The sequence below is a fragment of the Rhea pennata genome, chromosome 1, assembly GCF_028389875.1.
Source record: "Rhea pennata isolate bPtePen1 chromosome 1, bPtePen1.pri, whole genome shotgun sequence".
Classification (NCBI taxonomy): Eukaryota; Metazoa; Chordata; class Aves; order Rheiformes; family Rheidae; genus Rhea; species Rhea pennata.
In genome coordinates this window covers 152,508,853-152,531,698 of record NC_084663.1, presented here as the reverse complement: position 1 = coordinate 152,531,698, position 22,846 = coordinate 152,508,853, and the positions used below count along the sequence as shown (strand labels likewise).

At 41.0% G+C, this 22,846-nt stretch overlaps 1 protein-coding gene across 3 annotated transcripts in view; it reads left to right on the top strand.

The window, feature by feature from the left end:
* MCF2L (MCF.2 cell line derived transforming sequence like) overlaps positions 1 to 14,547 on the top strand; it is a 106,175-nt gene extending 91,628 nt beyond the window's left edge. The window contains exons 19-32 of one of the 3 annotated variants that reach the window (XM_062601683.1): positions 105 to 197; positions 314 to 406; positions 1,755 to 1,880; positions 2,500 to 2,721; positions 3,407 to 3,499; positions 3,822 to 3,900; positions 4,042 to 4,108; positions 5,388 to 5,503; positions 6,146 to 6,232; positions 7,508 to 7,582; positions 11,008 to 11,135; positions 11,822 to 11,934; positions 12,045 to 12,148; positions 12,273 to 14,547. In XM_062601683.1, the coding sequence (XP_062457667.1) occupies positions 105 to 197; positions 314 to 406; positions 1,755 to 1,880; positions 2,500 to 2,721; positions 3,407 to 3,499; positions 3,822 to 3,900; positions 4,042 to 4,108; positions 5,388 to 5,503; positions 6,146 to 6,232; positions 7,508 to 7,582; positions 11,008 to 11,135; positions 11,822 to 11,934; positions 12,045 to 12,148; positions 12,273 to 12,367 (1,491 nt within the window). In that variant the 3' untranslated portion in view covers positions 12,368 to 14,547. Of the gene's footprint in view, positions 1 to 104; positions 198 to 313; positions 407 to 1,754; positions 1,881 to 2,499; positions 2,722 to 3,406; positions 3,500 to 3,821; positions 3,901 to 4,041; positions 4,109 to 5,387; positions 5,504 to 6,145; positions 6,233 to 7,095; positions 7,239 to 7,507; positions 7,583 to 11,007; positions 11,136 to 11,821; positions 11,935 to 12,044; positions 12,149 to 12,272 lie in introns of those variants that run through there. The other 2 variants (XM_062601681.1, XM_062601682.1) reach the window with 2 other exon arrangements.
* The last annotated feature ends 8,299 nt before the right edge of the window (positions 14,548 to 22,846 follow it).

Below are 22,846 nucleotides of genomic sequence, written 5' to 3'. Positions count from 1 at the left end.
TTTTTTTTGCTTGTGATGCACCAAGGAATTATATTTTTCTTAAGGACTATGGTTTTTAGAATCGCAATAATTAGGGTTTTTTTTGCTACTCTCTCCAATTTCAGATGGAAGATTTCCAGATTTATGAAAAATACTGCCAAAATAAACCCCGATCTGAAAGTTTGTGGAGGCAGTTTTCAGATTCCGTATTCTTTCAGGTATGCTGCTTTGAGTCTCTAAAAATATTTTTGTTTTTAAATTTCATCTTTTATCTCAAGATGGAATGACAAAAGATACCGGTTTGTGTACTAATGAAATCCAACACTGATCACAGGAATGTCAAAGGAAACTTGATCACAAGCTGAGTTTGGACTCGTACTTGCTGAAACCTGTTCAAAGAATAACCAAGTATCAGCTATTGCTAAAGGTACGTTTTGTGGAAAAGTATTGTAAAATACACTTTGTGTGGGGAGTGGGGTTTTTTTTGTTGTTGTTTTTAATGCTGCACCTGTCAGTTAGCAGAGAGCTGTAGAAATCAGAACAAAGAGAAATCCCAGTCTAGCAACTTCTTGCTCAGTTCTTTTCTGTTTCAGCCAAAAAGCTGCTAGGCAAAGCCACAAGAGATACCTTGTCTAACTTCTTGCTTTTCCATTTCTGCTGAAGAAGATGACAAAGTTGACTAGGGGAAGAAACAGCACTGAGAAATCTTTGCAAAAAAAAGAGACTGTCCAAGTTGCTTGTTAGTTGTCAGATACGGTGCCCTCATGCACATCACAGCGATTTGCTTGCTGGTTTTGAGACTGCACCCAGAAGGTATCCTCAAGTTAATCAGTCTCCTAAGCTGCTCAGGTTTCTAGGAAATGTACTTAAGGGAAGAAATACTTTAACTGACAGGGCTGTAGGGTATTTTTAGGAAAGATGCTAAACTAAGCTAAGAGCATGAAATGAGAGGAATATGCTGTTATAACATAAAACAGCTTGTTTTAAGAAATACTTCACACACAGACACTAAGTTTCAATATTTGTATTTAATGGTAGTTTTTAAAAAACTGCATTATCCCAAATTTACTCTCAAGAAAACTCATTTAAAGCTAATAACTTTACAGAATTAATTACATTATGCTTGTACAAAGATAGGACTATTTAAAATGTTTTTATCTTAAAGTATCTTCAGTTCCTGCAGTCTGACCTCTATGAGTAAATGTGTACTCTCGTGTGTCATCTCCTGTCAAGTCTGTGGGGCTCCACATGGGTTTGCAGCTATGTTTGCATGATCGGTTGCAGGATCAGGAACCTTGGATTAACATGTGTCTTGCAGCTTCACCAATAAACTTTTTGGAGAAGGATTGCCTTTTTAAGTGTACAGAACATTCTCAAAGCAGAAAGTTTAGAGTCATGACTAGCATCCCAGATATTACCATCATTCAAATAATAAATAAAGTTTGCCTAAGTTTTTACATTTGTTCATTTAAAAAAGTAACAAAAATACATGCAGTTTTAGTAATTATGATGAAAACTGTTTGCAAAATTAGTCTTGTAAAATTCTTAGGTAGCACTTAAAAGTTTATTTTTGAGCTAATTCTCAATATATGTGAGAGAGAGAGAACTTGGATCTTCTGAGTTCCAGCCACTGTTTAATCCACTAGCTGCATAGTATAACACTTTACTGGATAACTTCAAAAACATAGCCCATGGTCAGTGCTAGAATTTGAACATTCCTAGATACTGTTGGTTTCAAAACTACATAAATATGTTGTCATTCCCCACACCCTTAGGAAATGCTGAAATACAGTAAGAACTGTGAAGGTGCTGAAGATCTTCAAGAGGCATTAACTTCTATACTGGGTATTCTCAAAGCAGTTAATGATTCTATGCACCAGATAGCCATTACTGGCTATGATGTGAGTAAAGGCATTTTATTATTTTTCCTACATACCTATATGCAACATACCCATATTGTGTGCTACTTGTGAGAAGAGTGTTTTACAAAGGTGCCTTTTATTACTGAATTGTATAATTAAAATAATGGAAAATGAATCTCTTGATACTCAGGTTTTCCTGCTCTGAATAATATTTTGCTGCTTGTCAACTCCAGTTTTCTTGCTTTGATCTACTTGACACACAAGTTAGAAGCAGAAATTATTATGAAGAGGCTGTTTTAGGGTACTGCCAGATGGGTGCAAAAACCTAGTTTTGCCTCTTGTGTAAAACTGTACCCAAAACTTCCACTAAAAGAACTGCAAGAAGCCTTGAAGTGGAGTTTTGAAAAACCAAATGCGAATTGTGCCTTCCCCTCTTTCCATGTGTACACCTCTGTATCTTTGCTGCTGGTGTTCTTGACCCTAAAATCCTGCCTGAGCAATGTAGAGGAGGGAGAAAATTAAGCATAAAAATTCACCAACTCTGATAAGAGAGAGCACATGGAACAACAGAACTTGTAAAGACCTGTTCAGAGTACGTGTTTTAGTCTGGTGCTATCTGTTTATAGTTATAAATATCTTTTTTTTCTTCTTCTTCTAGGGAAACCTGAATGAGCTGGGCAAGCTTTTAATGCAGGGGTCCTTCAGTGTCTGGACTGATCATAAAAAAGGTCACTCAAAAGTGAAGGATTTGGCACGCTTCAAGCCAATGCAGCGACACCTGTTCCTCCATGAGAAAGCAGTGTTGTTCTGTAAAAAGAGAGAAGAAAACGGAGAGGGATATGAGAAAGCGCCTTCCTATAGCTATAAACACTCCTTAAATGTAAGGCCCTGAGCAGTCCAATAAGGTAGCGGTACTGAGGGCTTAGGTTGCAGTATCATAGAATCATAGAACAGTAAGGTTGGATGGGAGCTCTGGAGATCGTCTAGTCCAACCCTCAGCGTAGCCCGTACGGGGATTGAACCCACGACCTTGGCATTAGTAGCACCACGCTCTAACCAACTGAGCTAAACCTGCAATACGATAGTTTACTTTTTGTCAGTGAAGACGTGACTGATGCTGCAGTTCTCTGTCATCTTATGTTGTTCCCTGTTAAGAGAGCCAGAGGCCAGGGGCTGGAACTCTGCTTTGAGAAATTGCAGACCATATTAGTCTGAGCGAGTGGCAGATTGTGTTAATCACACAGAAAATGAAATCATGGGTAGAGTAAGATGGTATAAAACAGAAAGAAGGTCTGGCAATCTGGATTTTCCTTGTGGGTCACTGTCAATTTAACGTAATTAAACTATCCTTCCCTCTGATGTAGCCAAGCTGACATAAAGCAGTAAAACTTTTGCATTCCGCATGCAGGTCATGTGGTGTTGGTTATTCTTTTTACTTGAGCAAGCAGTTAACTGTGGTTTTGCTTTTCAGGAAAAAAAATTACCAAACAAACTAGTAAACTTCTGCTTCCTTTGTTATCTTATTTGCAATTTGGTAGGTCAGCTTCTGTTTTCTTTTTTTCCAGATGGCAGCAGTTGGAATAACAGAAAATGTGAAAGGTGATGCAAAGAAATTTGAAATCTGGTATAATGCAAGGGAAGAAGTTTACATCATACAGGTAAAAATATGTTGCTACATTACATAAATAAATAACCCTAAGAGGATCTGGGTTATTTTATTTTGTTGTATCACTAATGAACAGTGAAGCAAAAAGTGGGGGGAAAAAGCAGTGAACAGGTTAATTCATTAGAGTTTTTAAATGATATTCCAAATGCAGTCTTCTGCAAAAAAGTCTTATTTTATAATATTCATGTGAGAACGCTGCTAACTGTAGTGGTGATTGTAATATTAAAGCCATCAATTGAAAAAACAAAAGTATGCAACTTTTTGTGTAGCAAGTATTCTGTGCATCATGTCCAATTGTGTTTATTTTCGAGTAGGCACCAACTCCTGAAGTTAAAGCTACTTGGGTAAATGAAATAAGAAAAGTGCTGACTAGTCAACTGCAGGCATGCAGAGGTAAAATGTTTTGGTTTTTTTTTCTCTTTTCCCCATGAGCTTCCAAACCACCCGGCACAATACTCGCTGTGTAGGACTGTAAAACTTTAAAGCTCAGAACACAGATCAGTTTAATATTACTTTTTCTTTTCTCCATTACAGAAGCTAGTCAACACAGGACACTAGAACAAACACACAGTTTACCTCTGCCAGCAACGTCTTGTACAAGGTGAGCAAATACACTATCAATTGAGCCTAGCTGTCTTGCAAATAAATATTAACATATTCACTTTGCAGTTCTTCACTGCTTGGGTCCCTTAATGCTGACCGTTATATTTCAGGGTTTTCAGGTCTCTTTATAGTAGTAGAAAGTTGTAGAACTTGGGATTTACACCTCTCCAGAATTGCTAAGCTGAGCAGTAGTGGCTTCACCAGCTGCTAGAGAACAGTGCAGATCAGTATTTTTCTGTACCAGCCAAAATCTTGGTGGTTTTATATCATTATATGTTTAACAACTGATTACCTACTTTAAACCCCAGATGAGTGTTATGTGGGTTTGCCTTTTTCTTCCTTCTATTTTCTCACTTGAATTATGTTGATTGTTTTCCTTTACAAAGGGCATAAAGAAAGGTAACATAAAATTGACAGTGCATTCAGTCTTTCCTGTATTTCTAATTCTTTTCTTCCAACTTCTGCCCTTTTTTTTTTTTTTTACTAAAGGATATGTTAATTCCTCCAGTGTCCAAGTTCAGACTCAAGCTCTTTCTTTCTTTTTTCCCTTTATTTCTTTTTTCCTTCACCCTACCAACCTATATAAGTACATTCTGCTGCTCTGCCCTTTCTGTCCTCTTTCAGTCCTCTGCTACTCACTTTTTTTTCCATGATATATGTGCACATGCATATGTATGGGCTTTACCCATGAGCTCATGTTTATGATCTTAATCATTCGCACGTGGTGTATACTCAAATATGTATCAGTAGCTCTCTGCCCTGCATGTTTTATGCATCTACTTATCAGTCAAGAGATTTTACAGGTGTTACAGTACTTGTGACATGGCTTTCTCTCTTCCATTCCCAAACTGAAGTGTGATGGGAATCCAATTGCAAGATTCAGCCTGTGTTATTTGTTCATCTCTTACCTGTTTCACGTATTAAGAGCATGTGAAAGGCAAATTTTATTCCTTTTCTTTTCTTGGCCCACCCAGGAGGAAGCTGTTGGCACAGAATGTGTGTCTATAGTTGGGGTGGAGGAGGAGGAGGTGGAAGCTGTCCTGAGCTTTCTTTGGTTGCTCCTGCAGCCGTAGTCTCTCTTTGTTACCTGGTCATAGTCTTTCTGTGCACAGTCATAATTGACTTCTTCAATTCTGGAAAGTATGAGCTGAGAAGTAGCTAAGAAACAGTTTTCAACTTGATACATTTGTGTGCCTGTGACACAAGCTCATCACCCTTGTTCAGACCCAGATTTGCTGGAAATAGATTGATTGTCTTAATTTTCTTCCACTGAACAGTCCTTCACGGAACAATGTTAGAAACATTAAAAAAGTAGAAGAGAGAAAAGCTGATCTTGCAAGTCCAGAAGGTTATGGCACCACAGCAGCACCAAAGTACCCTGAGAAAGGCAAAGGTGAGTCTATATGTATGCGTCGTTATCCCTAGATGTGATGAGCATGTCTACACTGTAGATACACAGGCAGATCTACCCATAGTGTAGCCATGGTAGTGCAGGTAAACATAGCATTATACCTGAGCGTGTCTTTGCTGCTACCAGACCCAAGGCAGGCCACCCACAAAGTGCTGCCTGAGCACGCTGGTCCCCTCTGCGTTAGCTCAGAGCTGTTGCGTTCCCTGTATGGTGTGGGCAGGCCCAAAGCCACCTCGTTGACTGAGGATGAGGGACAACTGGAAGGAGATGGGAACTACGGGTTATGAGGCCTGACTCTGCAGTAGGTCTTTTCTTAGAGCTGACCGATTGGCTTCTGAGCTTTTGTCTTCAGAACAGCTAGTGCCAAGAAATTTATCTGGAACAGTGTTTTATTTCTTGAGATTTGATTCTCACTGCTGCAATTATTTGCTGGGCTAGTGATAACACAAACCACTACACAATGAGAATAAATGGCACTCAAGTTCTTCTGTTGTGTCTGGACTTTTGGTTATTCTTTCTTCTCCGTAAGTGCTGGTTTCCTGGCAGGGCTGTGAATGATATGTTGCTTCAACCTTTTCTTGGGCATCTCCCCTTTCTTTTCTGTGTTTCTCTTTTCCTTTGTAGATGACTCTAGCTCTACCTCAGAATGCTCTGCACTGTCAAAAAAGCGCTTTACGCTGCAGGGCTTTACTAACCTCAAGAGTCAGAAAGGTAACTTTTTAAAAAGCTATTTAAGGCTGCAGTTGGTGCATCCCTTTGTATGTATGTGTGTGTAGTGTAACAGGTTCACGTATGCTCTGTCAGTGATGTATTAGCTTGTTCTCCTGTGTTCCAGCCAGGTTCCTGCCTTGCAGAACCTGACAGGGAGACTTCAGGAGAACCTTGCTCTGCAGTGGAAGGGGAGATGCAACTCAGGAAAGAGGAGTTGCTGGAGGGGTGGGGGAAGGAAGGCAGATCCTAATGCCTCTGCTCTTGCTGCTGAGGCCTAGGAAGGAGCCTAGAGTGCCCCGTTCCTGTAGAAAGGCTAGAGGAAGGAAGGTACCTTCAGATCAAATGTCTATCAAATGCTTCCAGCTTCAGTGGATCTGCCCCCCAAATGCACTTGTACTTGGCAAAAAGGAATCAAGGTTTTACTAGACTATTTTCATATTAGCTTCCCTTGTTAATGAACTCCCAAAGCATGAGTATGACAGGATGTTTATTACAATGTTCTTTTACTAAATACAAAAATAAATAAGAATTTCCCTACACTTCCCCAAAAGATTCTTTTTGTTGCTGAAACAGGCAGTTGTAGTCTGAGACCTTTCTTGCTTCCTCTTGCCAAGAAACTGCGCTGGTACATTCGTTTCCTGTTTTGAACACCTATCTCTGGACAGCCTGAATTGCACTAAGATGACGATATTTGTTCAAGAGCATGATTTCTCTCCCTCTCCCCCCACCCAAGCATCTTTCCAAAATTTCTTTTTAAAACCTGGTTACCTTTGAGTTGTTTCTGGAGAGAATATAGAATTGCCTATCTAAAAATTTTAAACACTAACGAGGTGAGCACTAATATTCTACGCTTGCCTTGACAGAAACCCCATCACCTACTGCTAACAGCCAGAGCTTGCCAATGATCCTTCTTACAGGACCAGGTATTGCTGTAGCACTAGACTTGCAAAAAAATGATTGCTTCAGTCTGGTGATGTTTGTCTGAAATTCAGATTAATTGTACTCAGTTGATACACAAACTTTTCTGAATGAATTAAGTATACTTCTATTATAGAATAAACTTGTCAGTTTTTCTTCTAATAATCATATGTGAATAATTAACTCCTTTTGCTATGCTATAATTGACCAATGACAACTAAAATTCAGGTGGTTACAGAAATCCATTTGTTTTCCAGTGTAAACTCAAAGGTATTTAGCATGCCATCCACCTATTCTCTTTTTTCCAGTTCTTCAATATCTCTCTTCTGTGTTTTTTGCCTATTCATCCTCCTGCAGCTTCTCCTACCAGCCCTGACAAAAAAGCTAAACGACATGAAGTAGTGAGTGACCCAACTCCTTTTGGTTTAAGAGGTAGAGTGTTACCACTTCTTATATTCCCCAAATATCCACACATTCTTCATGTAATATATTAAATCAAAAAGCTGGATATACCTGTATGATGCTGTTGTGTGTAGCAGTATTGATACCAATTGGATTTTCAAAATGGATCTGTCAGCTTCTGTGTATATTGCTTTTAATAGCAGTTTGTCAAAGTTTTACTTTGACAGCAAGGTTAGCATATGGCTAACCTTAATTTTTAAAGAGGGTGGTTGGAAATGAATTTTCTGCTGATAAATAACTAGCTTCTGGTTATTTCAGTGGAACTTCAGGGGCATTCAGTTGCTATGAGACGCACGGTTTTCCAGTTAGCATACTCCATCCACTGTGCTCCTTGTGGAGAGGATTTAACTGTTTAAAAAAGAGAAAGAAAAACCCAAAATTTGTGTATTCTAATAAGAGTGGGGATCATTGTCTTGTGAAATTTGTATTGCCTTATTCTATGTTTTTATCTCAAATTTATTACTGTATTCATAGTCCTGTTGTTTCTTTTTTGGGGTGATAGTAGGCAACTTTCACCATTTTTTTTAACCCCAGATGACTTAATTGAACCCACAGTAGCAGCCTACCTCTTGTCCTGCCAACCTCCAGCTAGGCCAGGAGTAGAGCATTTCAGCTAAAACATCCAATTTTAGCTATCAGAGCTGTTGACAAAGGCTTCAGTGCAAATCTGGGGCCAATTAACTAGAAAGCAGGGAGGAAAGTAGACAGTCTCTTCCTGGCTCTATTTCCACCATCATACCTTTTAGAAAATATCCTGAAGATTCAGCTGGTTCTAACCCTATAATCCCCCTTTTCTGCAAGTTTCCACAGCCTTTGTCTTTAACTGACTTGCCTGTGGAAACTGTGCTGGTTCAGCCGCCGTGCTGTGCTGGGGACGCTTTATCCAGGAGCTTCATCCACCGTGGCCTGAGCAGCCAGGAATGCAACCCCAGCCCAGGTGCATGCAGAAACGCCACAAGTGTGGGGTGTGGGAGCTGCAAAACATCGATGCTCCTCAGGGAGCAGTCAAACCTCTGAGATCTCTGGGTATCGTAGAAATCCTGAGGGCTTGAAAATGCTCTCAGAAAGCAAAGGAGGATTTGTGGCCTCTTCCAGAGACACCAGAATTTTCTCGGAGGGAGAGCCCTTGATCATTGCTGATTTCCAACAAAATTGTTAGGAATTGTCAAAATCGACTTTTTACTATCCTTTCCAGAAGTCTTGTTTTGAGAAACAACTTATACCAGTAAATGAATTAAAAACATCTAGTAATTCCTTTCTCTCTCTCTTGCACCTTCTGGTCTCTTTTCTGATGCTTCATCTCCCCCCTTCCATCAACTCAGAGGGATAAACAGGCAGTGAACTTGGCCATTTGGGGATGAAACCGCACCAGCGTAGAGCACGCTGCCACCATTTTCTTTCCTTTCACATAATAGAGTGGATGCCATTTAGCAGAAGTGTGTTGAGTCCTGCTTCCATTTCAGTGAGCTCAAGGACAATGAATTTTTTGGCAGAATCAGGTCACGCAGATAAATCCTGTCTCTGCAAAGACAGGCCTGTGGGTCCACATCTGAAAAGCAGTTTATGAATTCTTGGTTTTCCTGGCACATCAACTGTAAGCTTATTTATGCACAACCTTCACTTTTCTCAAGACTCTGCTGTTTTCTTGTATTTCCTGCCTTTACAGGGAGCTCTAAGTAGTTGCATCATGCAAAATACACACACACATGCACGCACACACTAGAGGAGCATGTGTAAATTTGGTGCCTGTAGTAAGCCAGTATGGATGTGAACAAGGTAGGGGCCACTTCTCTCTGAGGATCAGGTGGCTTTTCTACTAGCTTTTAAAATTAAAATGCCAACCTGTAGGAGAACTAGGTACACCAGTGTTGTGGCAGGGTCAGGCAGGTCTGGTCATATCTCTATCAATACAATATATGAAAAGTCTGAGAAACAGGAGCTGTTTTCCAGCATGTCCCAGATGAGCAGGCCAGGGAGCGTGATGCAGCAGACACAGCAGTTAAGGTGGTCTTATTCCTTTTGCTTTTGTGGAACTTGTTAGGTCTGTTTTTAATGAGAGCTTGGAACAATTATGAATAGCCAAATTATGTTCTGTTGTGTTGTTCTTCCCTTGGAAGTAATTGAAAGGGTTTGGGCTGTGTCCCATGAGCTTCCAGTGACGTCTGCATGGAATACAGCAGGAATTTATTACTCAGTTTTTTCACAGATGGAAATTCATACGTAACCCTGGACAGGGCCAAATGGGTCAGTACTTCTAATCTTGTACAGGTCATCCAGCAGCGCAGGCAAGGTAAAAACCCACTCAGTTTGGTGTGCTCTGAGTGTGATTTCTTAGATTGCTTTAGCTTTGCTTTGATAATACTGCAACAGTTTGTTAATGCACTAGCATGACCAGCCACGCAACAACCATAAGCTGCCTCAGAAGCAGTGAAAAGCAGAACAGCTGGTTTCTTTCTCAGCCTAGCTATTAGTTACATATAAGCTTGGGGGTTGGTTCTTCCCTTCATTCTTTTCATTGGTTTTATTACAGTTACATTTTGGTTCAGTACAAATAATAACTTAAAAATATTTGTCCTTTTCATTATGACTTCTTTCATTATAAACTTGGTGCATTTATTAATGGTGGTTGACCTCAGTAAAAAGAATCCCACTAGTAAAACTTACTGTCGTTTTATTTGGAGAAGGATTTTGTGCACTCTGGATATGATTCAGCCTCATAAATGAAATACTTCACTCAGAGTTGGGGGGGGGGAGAACATTTGGCACTTGACAGGCAGGAAACTGTTCTTATAGCATTCAGTGTAATGACTTAACGCTAAGATAATATGTCATGATTAAGTATCACTGTGTCAGCCCTGGATACCCCTGGATAAGCTGGCTCATCAGTTGAAGTACAAAGTGTCTGCAGCTAATGTTGAATTTATTGACAGCTGTAAGTGTTCAAAAGTTTGAATAAGAAAATAGTCATCTGTCCCTAGTTCCAACAGGCTGATTAGATTGCTCAGGGTGACTACCATGTGTGTTCATCAGAGTACATGTTCCCATTCTCTACTTCCTCCCAAGAAAAAGAGCATCTCTCCATCATTTATCTAGCTGTGTACGGGGGGAAGAGTATTGCATTTTCAGTTGGGAATTTGTTTTCTCCATCTGTTCCCCTCTGCATAAATCCAAAGAGCCAAATTTACAGTGCTGTGCCTGCCATAACTCCGCTTACTCTGAGGGAAATGGGCCAACTTGTGCCAGCTGTGAATTTCCCAGAGAAGTTGTAATAACTTCCTATGTAAGGTTTTCCTCCTGTTTATGTTAATCTCTTAAGTACTTTTCAGTGGAAGAGCATTTTTCCCAGTCAGTGGCACACTGCAACCAAGTTAACTGTTGGCTGTTTGTCCACCAAGGTTGGGCTAAGACATCTCGTTCTCTTGATGCATCTGAAGAAAATGATGGCTGGTCTAGTGCTGAAGATCCGCTGAATTCATCAGATGCAGAGGAGGAAGGAGGAGGAGGGGGAGGCGAGATGAAACTGGTAACCAGAAATGTTTTCCTATGTTTTCATTACAGTCTATAGAAATGCTTTTGAAGCTGGCAGGAAGGAAACTACTACTTGCCTTGAAATCTCTGGTTGGGCAACATTTTTAGGGCAGGGGAGAATAATCCCTTTTAGTGAATAAGCCTTGTATTTGTGAGTTGGGGAAGGTACATCTGTGCCTTTGCATACCTGCAGACTATAGTGGGACTGTGACTGCTTATGCCATAGTACAGAAGTCAAGTGATGAGGTTACTTCAGCTATAGCCTCAATAGTGCCACAATGTATGTGTGGAAGTCTCTAGCTTACCAGTTTGCCTTTTTTTTCCCCCCCTCTTTTTCCTTACATTATTCCCCCTTCCCCTCCTCCCCCTCTGTCCCTCCCTCCTTTTTTTTTTTTTTTTTTTTTGTAAAAATGTTAATTGTTGTAACGGAAAGATTTCACAGAATATTCTTCAGGGTGTAAGAATTAATGTACGTAATGTACATTAATTTGTGTGTAATTGAATAGCAAAGTTTGGGTCTTCTAGTTCTCAGTATGCATGTTTATACTGTCTTCAGCATGTGTGCGCATGAGAGCGAGCAGAGCAAGAAGGGTTAAGTACCATAATTTTTGTAACAAAAGCTGCACCGTATGTTAAAGTACTCAGTAGAAATAATTTGTGTTTTTCCCTGTGCGCATTTAGACTCCTGGTAAATACACAGTTACAACTGATTATGAGAAAGGAGTTTCTGAAGAATTTACGGTGAAAAGCGGAGATCTAGTTCAACTGATTCGAGAAGGGGAGGATGGACTTTGGTAGGTAAATTCGGGTTTGGAAACTTTTATATGCAGAACTGTGTTTGGAAGACAAGTTTTTAGGGCAAAACTTTCAAAGGCATTAAATGTGTGTTTTGTTTTTTTTTAAGGTGTGTAAAGAATCTGAGCACGGGTAGAGAAGGTTGGATCCCAGCAAACAACCTGCTGATGCTCATAGGCAATTCAAAATCAGCTCAATCTTTAAGCAGTTCTGGTAGGCTATTCATAATAAATGAGATGATTGTCTATTTAAAGATATGTATTGTATTTTTTTAAAAAAATCGATTACATTTTTGTTTCCTTTTCTTTCCTTTCTCTTTTCTCTTTCCCTTTCCTAGAATCAGGCACTGCTTCCAGCACTTTGAGCACATCATCAAGTTGCAGTGATAGCTGTAATGCCAGCAGCACCAGCTTCTCAGACATTAAGGGCTAATCCTAAATTTTCATCCCATCTCCAGGGAAGGTAGAAATCTGAAGTTTGTCATCTTGTGCAGAGCTTTGAATGCTCAAGTCTAATGGAGAACCCCTGTTTTGTGTTGCCAACTCTCTATTTTCATCGGTGATTTTTAGAGGTTCTCACAGAAAATCCCAATGAAAAGTGCATGGAATGTGAAATTGTAAATAAAAGTTAACAGATTTAAAATTAGGTCTTATAGAGACTTCTGCTCTGAAGTCTGAAGCTCCAGAGCTGCTAACATCAAACACATTTACTCGTAGATATGCAATCAGGTTTCTTCAGAAGTGTATCATTTCATAACAGCCGGAATCTAAATGACTAAACAAAATGTGTTCAGTGCTAATTCCTTATTGTAAATTAATGAATTGGCAGTCACTGTATGGAACGGGTATAAGGAACATAACACTGAATTTACAATTTCTCCTCCCCCAAACCCTTTCTCCAAGGATGTACCTGGATCAGTGTAGTGAATGGGACTTCAGAGCAACCAGGAAGTTTGGCCCAGCCATTTCTCTTGTCTTAGGTCTTCAGGAGACTTTTCCTGCAGTAAAATACTTCCTAGAGGCTGTGATGCAGAAATGACCAATTCACTGACCACAACAGCATCAAAAGAAAACACTGTTTAATCCTTTCCAACCTTTTCCTGTGTGCAGTGGAATAGCTCTTTTCTGAGGCATTTTGACCTCTTAAACAAATTCTTTACCAAGATCACTGTGTTTACATAGTCTTGGCGATTTAGTATCTTTTTTTCTTTTTTAATGCGGGTGCATGATGAAACACAAATATTTGTATCACTAAATTTTTTAATCTGCAATTGCGTGGTTACCTTCAGCTCTATCAGTTAATATGTAGTTACAGGCAAAGAAAACTATTGCAGTTGCACTATGGGTCAAGAGCCTTCATTCAGACAGACCTCTGAGGGCTAGAAACCTGACATTTTTACTCAGTAGTAAAGTAAACTGTTTGTTGCAGATTTAGTCAGACAAAAACACTCACATTTTTTTTTTCTATAAAATGGGAGGACGGGAAAAAAAATTAGTCAGACTTGTGCTATAGACAATTGTATTTTTTAAAGGAAGGCTAATGCTAAACTTGCCATTTTTTAAGATATGATATAAGACAACATTGTAAATTTTCAAGTTGTCAGGTGTTCTTTGCACTTCATTCTTACAGATAGTACAGAAACTTTTACTTCTAATGTATGGAATACTGTATTCATTCCTTGCCATGTTTCAAATATTTTTACTTGTATGAAAATGTTTTAAACTGGTTCATATATAATATTACTTGAAAATAATGTGGATGAGCTTCATTTTTCAAGAGCACTAAGTAATAGCAAACTATGGCAACAAGAACTGCTGTTAATTATCAGATCCTCTGATGACTGAGCCCCAAATTTTTTTTTTTTTTTTTTCATTACAGAAATTGAGATTTTTAGAGGCTACAGTTTAGAAAACTTAAAGGAGAAACCCTGTAAGGAATGATCTTGCCCTTGAGTTGCAAAAGCAACCTTGTCCCAAACACAATCAAAATGTAGCTGACTGGTCAGTACAAACTGAAACACTTGTATGTACACATATATATGCACGTACATATATGTGTGTGTATATATATGAGTATGTGTAGATATGTATATGTGTGTAGATATAATGTATCAATGTAAAAGATGTATTTATAGTCTTCATGCTGCTGAATGTGTCACTTTACAATTCAAATATACTTAGATTTCTTGCAATACTGCAGTACAAAGACTGATCAGGGTTTTACTTCAGGCATCTTTTCCAACATAGGAATCCTCTGATTCTTTTTTAATTATCTCATATAATACTGTGCTGGCCAGGAATGTTAAGTCTGATATTTAATAATGAAATGGCAATGTGCAGAGATTCAGCTTGTTGTCTTTGTAAGTTATTTTGTAAATTATCTGTAAAATAATTTACTTATATATTGCTGTCATTGGTAGGATGAGACTGTCAATGTTCATTTCTCACTACAGCCTCATTTCTATTATTTCAATGATCATTGCACTTTAATACAACCCATTTCACCATATCCTTTTCTACTGCTGTTGTGAATTAGAATTTCAAAGTCAGAGGTCTCTATTGTAACTATGAAAATTTGAATAAATTTCAGCACTTCTTGCTGAATTCCTTCTATACAGACAAGCTCTGTGTTTTATTTTGTCTCATGGTCTTAAAAGCTTCTGAGAGGAATCACAAAAAAACATAAATAGATCAATGGATTTGAAACAGCAGATCAGGTCTGTCTAGCTGTTGGAAGCCCAGAAAGTGTGATGTTTGGCAGCATCCGTGTGTTCAGATTCTTTGTCTACTTATTTTGGACCATCTCTGGAAAAACTGTTTTACCTGTGTGATCCTGTCTTTTATTTTCTACCTGCAGACATGTTTTAATTCTCCAGTTAAAAAAAAAAATGTAAACCAATACCAGATAACCACATGGATTCCCTCCCCTCGTTCTTGAAGGACCGCCTGCCTTTGGTATGCTTTCCAAAGAAAGCCCTGTATCCCTGTCTTGGCAGGAGTTGGAGGTCTGTGTCTGGCAATGGCTGCAGCTGGGTGAGAAATGAGGAAGTCAGTTCACACTTGCAGCATCTGAAGAGTGAAGCACTTGCACGTTCATGGGTTAGTGGCTTTAGGGGCCTTTGTTAGAAGTGAATTTCACACCTCACAGGAGTGATTTGGGCTGAGCTGCTGGCTATGTGTAATCACATGACCAAGCTAAGCTCTTTTGGAGGTATGATTGCTTTTATTTACTCTTGTTAACCCTAGCAGGTACCTCCATAGCCAACTAGGAAGTCCAACTATCCTGAGCACAAGCACATCATAATTCTGCAGAAAAACAATAAAAAAATCCCAGCCCAGACTTGCCTTAGTGGGAAGTAAACAGTTTTCTAAATATTTCTAATGATAACTGACTGCTCTTTAACTGTAGTAACACTTACTACAAACACTAAAGATTCATCTTGTGTTTTTTATATCCTAGTTACCTGAGTCAAAGCTGGAGCACGTTCTTGGACAGAAACCAGTTTGCTAGCTGGAGTTCAAAAGCCTTCTCCATTCTGCACAAATGTAGTAGTGAGCTAAACGGAAGACTTTGGACCGTAGATCTCTTACCTCTATTTTTCTAAAGATGACTTCCAGTCTACTTTTATGCCTTATATAGAAGGGAACACAGTTTTATCATGCCACCTCCCTAGAACTAGCTTCATGGGGGTACACGCCACCTCTGCCAAACTGGAATCCTTAACTTAGCAAAGTAAGAGCCAGAGCCTGTTGTCCCTCAAGATTTGGTGTAAACATGTCTAGATCTTTTATCAAAATAAGATGTTCAAATAGTGAAATACCTGTTCCCATCATCTCCCTTCAAAATAAAAGCTCCAAGAAGTTATCATTTACACTATGATGGCTACATTGGCAATGGTTATTGTTTATTATAACAGCTGTTATGGAAGATAAAGATTGAGAGCCTTTTGGAGACTCCTGAGCAATAGGAAAGAAATTAATGGCCACTCTATTCTTCTGTAAAGACTCTTGGAGGCATGTAGTTTTTTGCCCTGTAATAGCTGAGTATTTGATAAATGGCTTTGCCTGCCCTTCATAAACACCCTGTCACAGTGAGGCCAGCTGCAGCAAGAGGCCAAACCCAGGCCTTTGGCAAAGATACTAGATGTGCTTTTTTTTGTCAGCAACATGCAGAAAGCTAGTTTGAATGTTTCTTCTTTTATTTATAAAATAGACCTTCTTCCCTTGATACTACCAGGAAAGAAATCTAAGACTCTTGAGACTGAACTTGTCAGTCATACACAGGAGCCTGTGGAATAAGTTCAGACCAAAATATGGGGATCAGGGCACCTGATTACCTTAATTGATAAGCTTTTGCATAAAATGCAGTAGGATTCCTTGATCAGTTTTCATTCAAGTCTTATCTCTATAATAAGTTGTTTTTTAATCAACTTTTTATCTCATGTTTTACTTGTTAGCTTTTGGATCTGTTTCAAGACAGAAGCAAATACATAGCTGCAATGCTTGATTTGACCCAAAAGAGAACAAAGTTGCTTCCAAGCGTGTCAGTTTATGAAACTTCCCATGTCCCTGTTGTGTTTGTGTGTCTATTCACTACGTACAGGAGAAAGATAAACTAGCGCCAAAATTTGAACATTACCTTTGGACTTCTATATCTAAATCTACATTCCACAACCAGGATCAATCTCTAATAGTAAAGCCAGTTAGCTAACTTCAAGTAGTGATTATCTTTGGAAACAGAGGGGATAGGAAGAAACAAGATACTGTGACTATTCCGTAGAGGTGAGAGAGAGAAGGTGTGTGTGCGTGGGATTTTCAAAGTTATGAGGGTGGTGGCTGAGCTGAACGCAAAGCTCTTGTTCTGCGTATCCCGTAGTATCCCCCTACTTGGGGGGAACCAGCAAGACATTGGTTTAAAGCAGAGAGGTGAGGGTGCTTCTGCCTAGAGCAGGTGGTGTCTTTGGGTTATTTGTTGCCACAGGAGATTGCAGCAGGCAGTCTCAGCAGGTTGAAAAGGGGATTAAACAAATTCTTGGGTAGCAGATCCATATTCAGAGCTTTTAGTAAAGAATGAAGCAGGGATGTACTCCGATGTCCTGAATGCAGTAGTTGTGGAGTGATCAGAAATGCACATGGTATTCATGGAATGAACATTCTCAGATATAGTGATATTTTGGGCCATAACAATGTTCTGGGGTCTGTTTTTTAATTCCTTTCCAGATATTTCCAAGCCACTGCACATCAAGCTGATATTTTGAAAGAACCATCTACAGCAGCCCTAAGTAGAGCCCAGCATTGTATGTATGCAGTTTTCCCAGCTGCTTTCCCATGCATCCTTTTCAGCTTCATCCATCATTTGGCTACCTGCTCATTCACTATCAAGCTGCTTCTGCAGCTGGTATTAGTTTTGAGTACCCTGCAGGTTTCATAGCCTCAGAAAACCCTGTCTCTTACTCCAGCTCCATCCACAGTCCTACCCAAAGGCACCTGCTGGTCTGCTTCTCTCCCTGCCATCTCCCTGCTCTGTTAAGCACTATAGCTGCTAACAGCCACTTTGCTGGCCCTCACATGCCTGTTGGCCACCAGCAGCCAAGACTGCGTTCCCACTGGCTGTCAGCTGTGGCTGTTTGAACATGCCCCATTGCTTGGTTCTTGGGGGATCTTGGGGATCTTTGTTTCCTTCCCTTTCTCCTTGCTTCCTTTGCAGATGAGCCCCTTGGCAAGCAGCAACTCGGCTGCCACTTCTCTGCAGGTACTCCAGCTGAACAGATGTGTGTGGCCTGAGTTTGCCACAGGAGCTAGATTGTTTCTAAGAGCACATATCTAATAATACATTGAGCGATATGAACAGTATCATTTTCCAAGCTGACTGCTGATTTATTTAATGGCTCTTACTCATTTAACTGGAGCTGTTGTTCTGCAATGCGGAAAGGCAAGTTGTATAAATGCTGATGTTCTGCACGCACCTTCCTGCAGGCTGGCTGAAGCAAAGGAGGCTCTGTCGCAAACTGGCCAAGCACCAGAGCAGCTGCGCATCGCACCAGCCTGGGGCAAGGGACTGCAAGGGCTGGCATGCTGGCAGAGAGCTGCGGGAAGAAGGGGTGTAACACATTGGCCAAAGATCACAAGGTGGAAAAGAGGGAGAACAGAGAGCTGATGGGTTATTTTTTGAGGCAGATGCAGGGGACTGGGGAGTGCAGTGGTGTGAGACATACAGGGCATAAATGGTCTTTGAATGAGAAAAATCCTGCGTGTCAGTGATCAGAGTAGCTGCTCTGTAACTGCCATCAGGCTGCTGTGAGCCAAGCAGCAAATTCCCATCCCACTTCCTCGCTAGCACTAGCATCCTGGCAGACTCGCACTGACCAGTCCAAGGAAGCAGCTCAATCATCTCCGCCTTTCCCAAGCAGATTTCCACTGGAGCTGCTCCCAGGACTGCTGCAACCAAGACCAGAAAGTGGCCCTGTGGCTGGACAGTGACAGGCTCTTTAACGCCAGCGCTGGTCCCATAAAGGACCACCCTTGAAAGGCAGCAGGGAGGCTGCAGGGGGTGCGCATGGCGATGATATGCGACATGGCTGGGTGGCTCTTCTGGAACCAGAGAAGTGCTGGTACACTCGCTTCATCCTCTGGGCTCTCCCTTGGCTGCTCACGCTCTGCTGCATGTGGTTAGCTCAAAATATCAAGTTATACATAAAGAGAAAAAAAAACACTCCAAAGTGCAGAGTCCTGCACCTAGGGAAAAATAACCCTAGGCACCAGTACAAGCTGGGGGCTGACGTGCTGGAGAGCAGCTCTGCAGAGAAGGACCTGGGAGTGCTGGTGGGTGACAAGTTGACCATGAACTAGCAATGTGCCCTTGTGGCCAGGAAGGCCAATGGTATCCTGGGCTGCATTAGGAAGAGTGTTGCCAGCAGGTCGAGGGAGGTGATGCTGCCCCTCTACTCAGCCCTGGGGAGGCCTCATTTCGAGTCCTGTGTCCAGTTCTGGGCTCCCCAGAACAAGAGAGACATGGAGCTACTGGAGAGAGTCCAGTGTAGGGCTACAAAGATGATCAGAGGGCTGGAGCACCTGCCCTATGAGGAACGGCTGCGAGAGCTGGGCCTCTTCAGCCTGGGGAAGAGAAGACTGAGGGGGGATCTTACTGATGTGTACAAGTACCTGAAGGGAGGGTGTCAAGGGGATGGGGACAAACTCTTTTCAGTTGTCCCATGGGACAGGACAAGAGGCAATGGGCAGAAATTGAAGCACAGGAAGTTCCGCCTGAGCGTGAGGGGGAATTTCTTCCTCGTAAGAGTGACGGAGCACTGGCACAGGTTGCCCAAAGAGGTTGTGGAGTCTCCTTCTCTGGAGATCTTCAAGGCCCACCTGGATGCAACCCTGTCTAACATGCTCTAGGTGACCCGGCTGAGCACAGGGGTTGGACTAGATGATCTCCGGAGGTCCCTTCCAACCTTACTGATTCTATGATTCCACGAAAATATTGATGGGCTCCCACCATTTTGCTAGCTCCTAGAGATAGTCACAGTGACACATCCTCCGCCAAAGCTGAAGTCTTCTTTTTAGTATCTTGGGGCAGCGTGGCGTGCAGACAAAGCCTCAACAAAAAGAAGCATAGTGTATACAAAAAGCAGCCTACCACGCAAATTGGCACCATTTCCTTATCCAGCGTAGCAGAAAGATCAGGCCCCTTAGGTTTTCTAATGAAAAGGCAAAGTCACGGCCAGAGCCCCAAAGCGGCGAAAGGAAAGACAAATCGGGAGGAGCGCTCCCAGCACCCCTGCGGCTCAGAGCCCGTTTGACTCTGGTGCCCCGTGGAAATTCAGTCTCTACAGCAAGAAGAGACCTGTGTAAAGGAAAAGCTGAGTTACGGCAATGGGCTTGCTACGCTGCTTTGCAGCTGGTTCACAGCACAGCTGCCAGCACCAGCAGCAGCCTACAGGTGGTGGTAGAAAATCAAGGCTAAAAGTTCGTGTTTTCTCTTCTGAAGGACTTACCCCAAGATTAGCTGGTTTTAGCTGGTTTGGTGCTGAAATATTGTCTTTGACAAACCAACTGAAGTGAATCAATGAATCATCTTTCAGGTTTTCATATTTATTCATTTCATATAAACTGACAAGGCAGCAAGGTCCTCGCCTGCATTCAAAAAACTGCCTGTTTACTGGTGGTGCTGTTGTGGCTGTAACGGGCTCGGGAAATAGTCAAGAAAAGGTCTGTAGTAGAGCTCATACTTCTTATTACCAACTAAACCAGGTGGCATTAAACATACAAACTTTGGAACATGCTGCATTTATTTTAAATGTATTTTGCTCTGCCTTTTCTATGTCTTTTGTTTCCTTTGTTATCTGGGTATCTTTGGATACTCTCCAGCAGCAAGAGAACAGAAGAAATAACCCACCTCGAGACTAAAAAATAGAAATAAAGCTTTAAGCGCTTATATTCAGAGATAGTCACAAAAAATTGCACAAAAATAGCCTCTTCTCAACTGCTACTCTCACTTTGTGAGGATAATTGCTGAACAGGGAGACAGAACTCAGTAAAACAGGCATGCGAAGTAGTTTTCTTCTGGAAATACAGATTTCTCTTTTAAAATCTAAAAGGCAAGTCATCTGTTTCAAAGTTTAGTGGCATAATATTGATACATATTTTTGATTACTCCCAGAGAAATAGCAAAAGATTGATTTGATCACAGGTTTGGTTCGGAGACAAAGAAGGTGCACTCTTCTTAATTAATCTGGTAAATAGATGTGGCAGGTTACTCTTGTTATTGGAGCTTTAGGTTCAATTTTCCATTAATCCATGAGGTGGCTTCTTCCTAACTCTTTTTTTTTAACCTAAACTCAGCCATATCAGTCTAGTCCCATGATCTCTTACAGTCTCTCTGAAATAGAATTCATTGAATATTTTTTAACTGTTACTGAGTACTGACCAGAAAAGTCACATATAAAAAATCAGTAGATCAGATCGAGTTGCACTGTTCCCAGAAGCTTTCTTACCTGTCTTATCTTCAACCTAAACTATCAAACTAAAAATAGAAAAACTGTAAGTATTTCTCTGAAAACGTCAGTATGAAACAAATCAGGAACAGAGAACACTATGTTCTGAGCCATTGTGCCTTCCAAGCTAACTTTTCTGCTTCTAGGTTTTTTTTTTTTCATTTTGTTAACATTTTTGATGTTTATTTTTTTAATTGCAACTTGGAAATAAAGCAATTTTGACACATTTCCCCCCCAACAAAAGAAACACTATAAAGCACCCTAAATCATATTTCCTGAACAGCTGTCCCAGACTGAGTCTAGTAGCACCCCTCAACAGAAGAGGTGTTTGCTTGTTTTAGTATATATTTGCTTTTAGTTGGAGAGTGGATTATTTTTTCTTAGAATTGCTCAGAAAATACAAACCAAGGCTGAAGCCTCTGGTATCAGGGAGATTCATAGTGCAGAATACCAACGTAATTCTCATGTACGACAGCAAGATGACACAAAGAAAATCAACGGGAGACTTAAGATTGTTAGCTTTTCTTCCCCAGAGGATCTCTAAGTTTAGTCCTCTGGCTGGGGACTAAGACAAGAAGGAAGGTGAGCTCTTCTTTAAGTAAGTAGCACAGCTCTAACTAAGGAACCAGCCCTTTGACTAGTAGGAAACAGCTTTGAGAAGGGAAATGTGAATATTAAGTTAGTTAATATTACTGGGAATGTAACCAAGAGCTGAAGTCCTGGGTCTGCTGAATTCCCAGTGACTCTCCTCACGGGCATGGTCATCTTTGTCATCCTTGATGGAATCTAATCATCACGTGAACTTTTCTTGGAAGAAAAACTGTTGCCATCCGAACTGCACACTGACTGTCATTTCCAGCACTTGGGCTCCTCCCTAGGCTCTAAAAATAATAAAAGTGTTCTTCTGTATTCCCAAGTAGCAAAAGCAAAATCTTTCAGGCTTAAGCAGTGCCAACAGAGGGAGAAAGACAGAAGGATAATATTACACCAGCCTTAATGGGTGCACAGAACCTGCAAACTATGAAGAAAGAAGACAAAAAAATGAAGCGGTGCCAACGTGAAGAGGTATGTGGTGCTGCTGCGGAGTGGTGCCACCCCAGTCTCTCTGGCAGTGCACGTGGAGATACCCACCCAGCCATGATCTTTTGGGGAGTCTGGTATAAAAATTTAGCCACTGATCTAAAAGCTGTGTTGAAAAAGGGTTCCAGGTGATCCACAGTGATGATGTCTAACTTGGAAGCTTTTTCTCCATGTGCCATCATTTCTTGCAGGGCTGGTTAAAGCACCAGCCTAAGGAAAATGCTGCTAGGAGCGGCACTAGTTACAAACCCAGGCTGGCCTCAAGTGCAAGCACAGCCTTGTGCTGACTTGCATGACCAGTAGGTAGAGACTCATTCAAATAGGCACAAATGATAGCTTTCCCCAAGAAGATCAGACAAAAAGAGAAATTTTCAAGCAGCTCCAAAAAAGCTTAGAATTTTGTAAGATGATCGTGTCCTTGCTATTTTAAATTAACTGCTATAGGCAAGGCAATATATCTTCACCTTTTCAAGTGAGTGTACCTTCAGTTTTTCCTTCTGCACCAGTGCAAGCACATCTCCAGTCTCATCTTTCCTTCCTTCTTTTGCCTAGACACAAAATTTTCCCCACCTGGTGACATGAACCAGCGCACTCCCCACAGTGCTGCCCTCCCATGCTCCCCACATGCTCCTCTCCTCGTCTGCTCTTTCCTTCTCTTACTTTAGCCACCAACCCACATTCCCAGCTAATGGCAAGGTCTTTCAGCCTGTTTCTCCTTCCTTCAGTGTCTTTCTCTCCTCTGACCCCCATCGAGACGGGAGCTAGATGCAGAGAGGAACGAGGGCCGTGCATGAAGGCTATGAGGTACAGAGGCAATTCCCAAAAAGGAGAGGTGA